General features: G+C 41.6%; 1 protein-coding gene across 1 annotated transcript in view; it reads left to right on the top strand.

Moving 5' to 3' along the window:
- The first annotated feature begins 237 nt into the window (after nucleotides 1-237).
- Nucleotides 238-10,281, top strand: part of SLC16A10 (solute carrier family 16 member 10) — a 117,220-nt gene continuing 107,176 nt past the window's right edge. The window contains exon 1 of the mRNA XM_063443511.1: nucleotides 238-796. Coding sequence (XP_063299581.1) covers nucleotides 391-796 — 406 coding nt within the window. The 5' untranslated portion in view covers nucleotides 238-390. The remainder of the gene's footprint in view (nucleotides 797-10,281) is intronic.

Raw genomic sequence — 10,281 nt, 5'->3', positions numbered from 1 at the left:
TCCAGAGGTTTTCCTTAAAAAACATGGGATCTCTAGCAAGGCAACAGGCAATCAGCGTGTCCGAGGTGATAGGAGCCAGGACACCGGAGGGGGCAGATCCAGGGCAGGTAGAGAAACAAAAAAAGGGCTAGTGTTATTGCTTGCCCATTCTGTACAAGAATTATAGCTAATTGCTTTCTGGAATCTGAAGGCTTCTACAGCAGACTTTTTGTTTTGTTTTTTAAAAAAAAAAACAAATAACTATAAACACTGAGATCATCCACCTAGTGGATGAAAACTGGTCAAAACTGTTTAACTCCCCTTTGGCAGACCCTGCTGCCTGGCTGGGAGCAGATTGGGACCACAGCCACTTCCTGTTGTTAGTACATATTTTTATTACGAAGTTGAGAGATGACAGAGGAGAAGGAACATGTGGACGAGGTAGCACCCCAGCAGGAAGAGTTATCTGCCGAGGATGTCCCAGTAGAAAATCCGGCAGCCGGGGAAGATGCAGAAACGTTGGCCACAGAGAGCTCGCCACTCAATGTGGAAAAGAAGGAGAATGGAGAGTGCGACTCCGTGCTGGGGGCTGAAGCGAAGAAGGCCAGTGATGGGGATCCAGAGGACCCCGTTAAACCCTCAGAGGAGAGCAAAGCGTTTGAGCCACCAGAAGGTGGCTGGGGATGGATTGTCATGCTGGCTGCCATGTGGTGCAATGGCTCTGTCTTTGGCATCCAGAACGCCTGCGGGGTCATGTTCGTCTCCCTTATCAAAGAGTTTGGGTCAGAGGGCGACGAGCAACTAATCTTTAAGACAGGTAGGTAGCTGTACACAGTGGCATGGGGTGGCTGGCATGTGGAGACTGGCTTGGAGTGAACACGTAGTTATAAATTAATAGAGTGGAGTTTGTCACCCTTTGCCAATGTGCCTATAGGGTATACAAGTTGGCAATCTGTTCAGTCAATAACTGGCTCCCCAGAATGTGACATGTTGCCACCTCACACCACAACGTTGTACACTTGTACACAACTTTATTCAACTGAATGTTTAGCAAAGGGTGTGTTTTCATTCCTTGTGCCAACTGTAGCTTAGCAATGAAGCTGTCATTTCTACTCCTTTCAATAGACAACATACCTATATGTATGTGTTTATTGTGTCTGTATTTATATATATATATATATATATATATATATATATATATATATATATATATATATATATATGTCGCATTTTCTATTAAGCATAAAAATGTGTGAACATGGCAGATACATTCCTGTGAAATATACATCTGTATTGTCTGTCCGTCTATCCCTAAACACATTTTTCTATCTGTGTTTTATTTATCTACAAACTAGGTGTTTTGTCTAATAATGAGTTATTATTGAATTTTAATCCTACTGAATGACTCCTGCTAATTGTCCCAAAACACATACCAGTGTACACCATGAGATGTCCCAGCATGCTGTTTCATTGGATGGCAGAATTTAGGCTGATTTTATTTTTAGACAGTGTTTAGATAGATTTATGCTTCATATGCTATTTAGGCAGTAATATGCTGTACACATCAATGGGTTTTACGACCCCTTCCTGGGGTAAAGAACAGATAGATTGCTTCTGTGTGAGTCTTTTGTTCTGCAAAGTGTCAGGAGTGTCTGTTCACCTCCTGTGTGTTGATCTGCTGGGCTCTCTGCAGGCCTGGGAGGCACTCTCCCTGCACATTAATACTTCCAACAGAAAGGATTGGAGTGTGCCAAAATAGAACAGCACACACTGAGGGTAATGTTACACTGAAATGCAAAGGGAGTGATGTAAGAGGTGGCAGGGAAGCAATGTATTTTGCAATTGTAGTAAAATACTAAATCTATCTCAATATACATCTCAATAATGGCACACTGGGAGTTCCCTATTTACTTATGTAATGTGTCAGAGTGATCAATCTGAAAAAATTAACACAAACATATGTAAGTAGGCTATTGCATCAGACCAAAGAGTCCATTGACTCAAAAGGGAGTTATGACCAAATTAGCCATGATGGACAGAAACTTTACACTAAGCTTATTTATTTTATTTTTTTTGAGATTCTGCTATTTGGAGTAAAGTTTGTTTCTAAGTTGATCACAGCACTCTTAATTTTAGTGAAAATGCTGTTTAGTGAAAGTGAATAGTTTTTCTTTTTTTTACCACTCTGAGGGTTATAATGGAGGTGGGATCATAACTTGTATGTAGACAAACTTATTCATTACAATGTGAGATATCAGGATTTCAAAGCGAACTTGAAATTTTAAGTTAAAAAAGCTGAACTGAAAACACAGCTTATCTTAAGAATTTTTCCAATTAACTTTTAATTCTAGACAATTACCACCTTAGTGAATAATAATTAAAATAAATACATTTAAAAAAAAAGGGATTTTAAGAGAATAATAGACCATTTAAAAAAAAAAAAATGGTTTAATGTCAACCTTTTTAACAGGGCCACTACAGCAGAAAATAAATTACGCAGCATGTATAGTTCGCAAAGTACTGTGCTTTTTGGCTTCTGATTGTACTCTGTTTACATTGACATGTGTCCGAAAATTTCTTTAACGCAAAAGAGCAACCATTTTTGTTATGTGGTGTTGCCAGCACCAAAGCGGAACCTTTTATGTGACACACTCTTAATATGTAATAAAAATATAATCTAAAACTATAAAAATATATGTGCACAAACTAGTTTTGAAATCAACAATATTAAATATATCTCATAAAATAATACCTAACATATTTACAAATAATTAGCATCTGGTAAATATACTTCATATTTACTGCAAAAGTCATGTATGATGTTGGTAGCTTCTGAATATCTTTCATTTAACCAATTTTCCAGGACTGGTAGATCACATGGATGTAGCTAGCTTAGAAGGTGTATGCCAGGACATTTTGGAGGTTATATGCTTTGAGCTGTTTAAACAGCGTTTGGAAACAAAAATATTCCAGAAAAAAAAATGACATCATCTCTTAAATGAAAAGAACCCACATGCTCAGTTTTAACTAAATGTAAAAAACAAACAAAAAAAAAACTGTATTACAAGAGACATAATTGTACATAAAATATTCAGTTTTTAGTTGTTACTTAAAATCTGTTTAACTTTTTCCAGTGCTTTATGATAACATGCATTTTTATTGCACATAATCATAGTCTGGTAAAGATTAAGCCAGGGGTGTTGCTAGGTGGGGGCTGAGGGGGGCTGGAGACCAGAGTAGGATGCTAAAAGGCTCTGAGTCTAAATGTTGGCTCCATTCCATTGTTAGCCCTAAATCCCATGAAATATTAAGTGAAAAATAACTAAAATTATATAATTTGTAAAAGTGCCACCTTAAAGCGCCATATTTAAGGTTAATTATAAAGCACAGCTTGGTATTGCGATGGGGGGCATGGTTTTAATGCAGAGGGGTGCTGGTTTACTTAATATAGCATGACTTGTGGATAATATAGCAGACGTGGTATTTATAAATATAGATTTATATAAAACTCATAATTCTTTCAAAGATTTTGTGTCAGATGTGATCGATAGAACCTGTTAGAATTTAAGCTTGAATTTACAGCATAGTAAAGGGCTGGTTTTAGGAGAGACTTCAGTCTATATATGTGGGAGGGGGCATAGCATTTATGCTTGCGATGAAGACCAGGGTCTTTTTGTCACTTAGCAATGTCCCTTGTTTATGCATAATTTCTTTCTTGTGAAAAGAATGCTCATCCAGTAGACTTTCAAGATGATTCACTAAACCAGCAGTTGTGGAGAGATGACAAGGATATTGCAAATTTTAGGTTTAAATAGAAGAACTGAAAAAGCTATTATCAAGCTCAGCTGTTTTTGCAGTTTAACTTTTTTTTACCTAAAATGTGCAAATTCCTTGTCTGTTCTATACAGTTCTGCCTGTTGGATGAATAAATCAAATTTAAGTTCCTCGCTTTGCAGTAGGTGTAATTACTTTCACAGATTGAAGCAGAATATGTAACGTATCAAGCTAGGAAACTTGTTTATATACTACAAATGCAATAAAGTGTGGGTAAAATACATCTTTATCTGCTAGCACTAGTGAAGTACAATATTTTATGGTATAACATTGTTTAGACTTTTGGTAGGTCTCATTACAGTGGCAGAACAAGTATAACACAATTTTCTTGGTTATACAGGTTCTGTATTAATTTGATATCTTACAAATATTTTTTTAATACAATTTAAATAATATTCACAGTATTGGACAGTGTAGGACAGGGGTAGGCAACCTTTTAGCAGCACTGTGCCGATATAGGATTGTGATGTCCCGTAGCGTGCCGATCCTCAGGCCCGTCGCTACCAGGCAAGCTAACCAAGCAATTGCTTGGGGCCCCGAGCTGGCCTGGGCCCCCAAGCAGGGCCGGCCATTTCTATAAGGCTGCAGCCGCCTGAGCGCTCTATAGAGAGCCTCAGGAGGCTGCAGCACTGCCTCTCTCGTCATCTCCCCTTCCCTGTAGCGTGGCCGAGCTCCTCTTCCTCCTGTCAGTCCGGCTGGGTACCACGCGGTACAGGAAATTTAGTTTCCTGTTCCCGGCCGGACTGACAGGAAGTGCACCCTGAGCTCGGCCACGCTATAGGGAAGGGGAGGTGAGAAGAACATAGGGAGGGAGGGGGGGAGTAAAAAGAACATAGGCGGGGGAGTAAAAAGGACACGGGGAGGGGAGTAAAGAGGACACGGGGGAGGGGAGTAAGAAGGACACAGGAGGAGGGGAATAAGAAGGACACAGGGGGAGGGGAATAAGAAGGACACAGGGAGGGTGGGAGGGGAGTAAGAAGGACATAGGGAGGGGAGTAAGAAGAACATGGGGAGGGGGGAGAGTAGTAAGAAGAACATAGGGGGGAGTAGTAAGAAGAACATAGGGAGGGGGAGGAGTAAGAAGAACATGGGGGCAGAAAGAAGAACATAGGGAGGGGGGAAGGAGTAAGAAGAACATGGAGGGGGGAGGAGTAAGAGGAACACGGGGGGTGAGGAGATGAAGAGAACACAGGGAGGGGGGAGGTGAGGAGAAGGGGAGATTAGGAGAACACAGGGAGGGGGAGGTGAGGAGAAGGGGAGATTAAGAGAACACAGGGAGGGGGGTGAGGAGAAGGGGAGATTAAGAGAACACAGGGAGGGGGGTGAGGAGAAGGGGAGATTAGGATAACACAGGGAGGGGGGTGAGGAGAAGGGGAAATGAGGTGAACACAGGGGGGGGTGAGGAGAAGGGGAGATGAGGAGAATACAGGGGGGTGAGGAGAAGGGGAGATGAGGAGAACACAGGGAGGGGGTGGAGAAGGGGAGATGAGGAGAACACAGGGAGGGGGTGGAGAAGGGGAGATGAGGAGAACACAGGGAGGGGGGTGAGGAGAAGGGGAGATGAGGAGAACACATGGAGGGGGGTAAGGAGAAGGGGAGATGAGGAGAACACAGGGAGGGGGGTGAGGAGAAGGGAAGATGAGGAGAACACAGGGAGGGGGTGAGGAGAAGGGGAGATGAGAACACAGGGAGGGGGGTGAGGAGAAGGGGAGATGAGGAGAACACAGGGAGGGGGGTGAGGAGAAGGGGAGATGAGGAGAACACAGGGAGGGGGTGAGGAGAAGGGGAGATGAGGAGAGCACAGGGAGGGGGGTGAGGAGAAGGGGAGATGAGGAGAACACAGGGAGGGGGGTGAGGAGAACACAGGGAGGGGGTGAGGAGAAGGGGAGATGAGGAGAACACAGGGAGGGGGGGGGTGAGGAGAACACAGGGAGGGGGTGAGGAGAAGGGGAGATGAGGAGAACACAGGAAATTTTCAATTGTTGAAAATGTTCAAGTTTTATGCACATTATATGCAACAGCAGTATTTGCACTGTAAACCTTTTTTATTTATATAAAGTGTGGGGGAACTTAAACTGTATGGCTTTGCTGTGGTTTCCTTCAAACGGCCCTGCCGATCCTATTTTTTTAAATTGAGGTGTGTGTGCTGCCGTATTCTGCTTGTGTTATTTATACTGTAATTGCTTTGTATCGTTGTATTTGTGCGTATATGAGCTATTATATTGTATATGTTCATTAGTAGTTTATGGTATCGTGTATGATACATATGAATGTGGGCTGTGTATGAGGGCTGCTTGTGGAAGTGTGTGTAGATGGATATGTCACATTGTGTGTTAGGTAGTGTATGGGGGCTGTTTGGGGTTTTGCACGTGAGAGGCTGCATGTGGGATTGTGTGCATGTATGTAGATTGTTACTGGTGTTGCGTTTGTGGGGATTGTGTGTGGGCTGTTCGTATTATTTGTATGAGGGAGGCTTATTCTGCAGGTCTGTGTATATCTAGCAGTGTGGGTGGCTTCCCTGGGTTCCAGTGGGGACCAGCCTGGGCAGGTACAGGTCAAGGACAGGAGCTGCAACATCAGCTGTGGGCTGCTCTACTACAGTGTGGATTCCCATTCACAAGTGCTGGGAGGAAGTGATCTGAGATCACTTCCTCTAAGTGCTGCAATACATACATTGAGGATTGTCCTTCACTACCTCTTTGTATTAGCAGATATCTGAAGTTTCACTGAGACTCCTGATAGGCCAGACCCTGTTTGGCTCTAGCAGCCTTGAGTGCCGTGGAAAGACACCTCGAGTGCCGTGCATGGCACTAGTGCCGTCGGTTGCCTACTCCTGGTGTAGGAGATACAGAGTATGGCTGTTGTTATAAGCATTTTCATAGCATAAATATATATGATTGACAAACTAAAAAGGGTCTACTTATACAAGAGGTTACAAGGACCAAGTCCACACAAGTTTACAATACAGGATTGTTTGGTCTTAACATTTTCAGTTGTCTTGTCAATTCTGGACAATTCCAGACCATTGGTGAATATCCCTGATGTATTAACAAAACAAACAAATTAATACGTTTTTCAAAAGTAAAATAACTTGAATCCCTTTTTAAAGCATTTTCACAAACTGCAGCAGTTCTAAGCTATTCTCAAACCGGAGAGTTGATAAAGATTTCTCAAAGCACCACTGAATTTCAAATAATACAAAGTTATGATATTGCTTAGAATCTCAGGGGTGGGGAACCTTTGACCTTCCACATGTTTTGGACTACATCTCCCACAATGCTCTTAGAGCCATAATGCTAGCAAAGCATCAAGGGAGATGTAGTCCACAACATCTGGAGGGCCAAAGGTTCCCCACCCCTGGCTTAGATTGTTCCTTAAAAAGAAGTATATACTTATATAAACCCAGTATTCTATTAATAAGTGGCAATTTTCTTTGACTCTGAGTATACAGTTAAAGGGACTCTCCAGGCAGAGTCTTTTACTCACCTCGTTCGAGCGCCGGGAGCCTCGTGAAGCCGCGCCCCCTATTTCGTCAAAATTACGAAATAGGCGGGCGCGAGCAGGGAGCAATCAGACGCTTCCATTTGGCTTCGCCGCACATGCACACATACTTCAGAGGACGGCATTCATGCCGCCCTCTGAAGTCCTGAGCGCGCATGCGCGCGGTTTGCGCAGCCGCGAGCTGAGCTGACTGACAGCTCAGCTCGCGGTTTTTGCCCGCCCCCTCCTCTGCTGACAGGCTGGAGAGAGAAGGCGCGCACACAGTGCCTTCTCTCTCCTGCACACGTCAGACGTATTTTAATACGTCTGACGTGTACAGGGCCTTTTTAGGGCCCTGCATGATAGGAAGTCCCTCTGGTGGCCGTCTGAGTGACGGCCACTGGAGGTATTTCTATCAATCAATGTAAACACTGTATTTTCTCTGAAAATACAGTGTTTACATCAAATTGCCTGCAGGGAGCTATAGATCATACCTGAGCAACTACATTAAAGGAACACTATAGTCACCTAAATTACTTTAGCTAAATAAAGCAGTTTTAGTGTATAGACCATTCCCCTGCAATTTCACTGTCATTTAGGAGTTAAATCACTTTGTTTCTGTTTATGCAGCCCTAGCCACACCTCCCCTGGTTATGATTGACAGAGCCTGCATGGAAAAAAAATCTGGTTTCACTTTCAAACAGATGTAATTTACCTTAAATAATTGTATCTCAATCTCTAAATTGAACTTTAATCACATACAGGAGGCTCTTGCAGGGTCTAGCAAGCTATTAACATAGCAGGGGATAAGAACATCCTAATTAAACAGAACTTGCAATAAAGAAAGCCTAAATAGGGCTCTCTTTACAGGAAGTGTTTATGGAAGGCTGTGCAAGTCACATGCAGGGAGGTGTGACTAGGGTTCATAAACCAAGGGATTTAACTCCTAAATGGCAGATGATTGAGCAGTGAGGCTGCAGGGGCATGTTCTATATACCAAAACAGCTTCATTAAGCAAACGTTGTTCAGGTGACTATAGTGTCCCTTTAAGCTGTAGTTATTCAGGTGACTATAGTGTCCCTTTAAACTTTGCATATCTGTTTTTTATTTCAGTATTTTGTTACTCATCAGCCCTGATGTGTGCCATTTGCCCATTCAACTTTCATAAGTGAAACATTTTTTATTTTTTTTTCCATATGCACAGTATAGCTTGGGGTTAAGGGGAACCATCACATTTTTTTTTTTTATTTATGTTTTGTTTTGGACAACCTCATAACTAACTAAAGGTTAGGTAGATGATATTCGCTCTCTCTCTCGCTCTCTCTCTTTTATTTATTTTTATAAAATATCTGAACACTTTTTAAAAATAGATATCAGTCTGTCTTAGCACAACCAGAGCATATCATGTAAATTAATTGAATCTCTATGGTGCTGTGCAGTGAGGGCTCTTACATGTACAGTTATTCAAGAGTACATGCGCTAGTTTAACACGTGTAAGTATCATTCAGTGATCACTTTGTCAAACTTGGTTCTTACAGTTAATCTCCATTTGATTGGAGGAGCGCGGCGCTATTATGTTCCGTTAAGCATAACCATGAGTTCTGTGCCAGTCCTGTGACCATATCATATCATCAATTTAATGGCACATTCAGTGCAATACTTGTTGTATAAAAAAAAAAGAAAGAAAGGGCAATGTTATTCTTTCCATAATTGATGTGTATGCTTAACCTTGGTGTTATTTGCTATTTAATAAAAGAGCTTTTCATACACTGCCATGTGTCACTATTCACAAACTTGTCATAAGACCAACTTTATCTACATGTTGTGCTTTGCAGTTTGGTGTTCACTGGGGGTTTTGGGCACTACCGACACAAATCAAGTAATTGAAAGACTAGAAAAGACTGGATAGATTAGAAGGCTTGGGCATAGGCACCAGGATAAGAACTATACCCTAAAAATCTGATTAATGAGACTGAACTGGACAAAGAAACAAGTTCATGCCATCAGCACATGAGAATATGGGGAGAAGGTTAAACGTACTGATAGTCCACTAGGCAAGCAGACACCTGGTTCATAATGGATCCTTAATGGAATCTATGGTGACTTGACTTGGATGTGGAATTGCCAAAAAGCAGAACTGAATACCAGTTATTATTAAACAAGCAGAGAATATGAAAACTCATCAGCTTGCCCTTTGCTTAAAGGAACACTATAGACACTCAGACCACTTTATCTCATTGGTGATCTGGGCGCAGTGTCCCTGTCCCCTTAATCCTGCAGTAGAAAACATTGCAGTTTCTCTGTTTACATTTCAGGGTTAATACTGCCTCTAGTGGCGTTCTACCAGACAGTCACTAGAGTTGCTCCCTGCAGTTTCACAGTGTTTGGCTTTGTGACTCTACACTGGATGTCTTCACACTTTGCATGAGCATATCCAGCGCCTTGAAAATCCCCATAAGAAAGCATTGAATCAATGCTTTCCTATAGGGAAGTCCTAATGCATGCGTGCGTGCCTTTTTCCGTATGTGTAACTTGTTTATTATTTATACAAAAAGTAAAGATTCTAAAAAATAATTAATAGGTTTTAACCACAGCATCATGCGGTCAGTGCCGCAGTCCTTATATTAGTATACTTCTCCCTTTTATTTTCTTTACAAACACATCCTTTGTATGACAATTCTCTGCCTTTTGAAAAGTAAAGACAAAATAATAAATGCATAAAGCTAAAATATCATGTTAATTGGTGTGACTTTGTTGAATCATTGGCGTTATTATAACATGCTGGAATTAGTGGAGAAAAGTCTGGGACATAGTGAAATCCAGGGATCCAGCACATATTGGCATCATTCCCATCTGGTGTAATGGCTGTAAGTAATATGTACATAGCTGAATTTATAAGCCAGGGTTTATACACATCTGTCTTTGTTGAGATTTAAGTTTAGATAAAGAACAAAAAAATATCTTTGTAAAACACTTTGGAATAGCATA

This window comes from Pelobates fuscus, chromosome 2 (assembly GCF_036172605.1).
Source record: "Pelobates fuscus isolate aPelFus1 chromosome 2, aPelFus1.pri, whole genome shotgun sequence".
NCBI lineage: Eukaryota > Metazoa > Chordata > Amphibia > Anura > Pelobatidae > Pelobates > Pelobates fuscus.
Note: the sequence above shows the minus strand (reverse complement) of the source record. Positions and strands in the feature narration are given on the sequence as shown.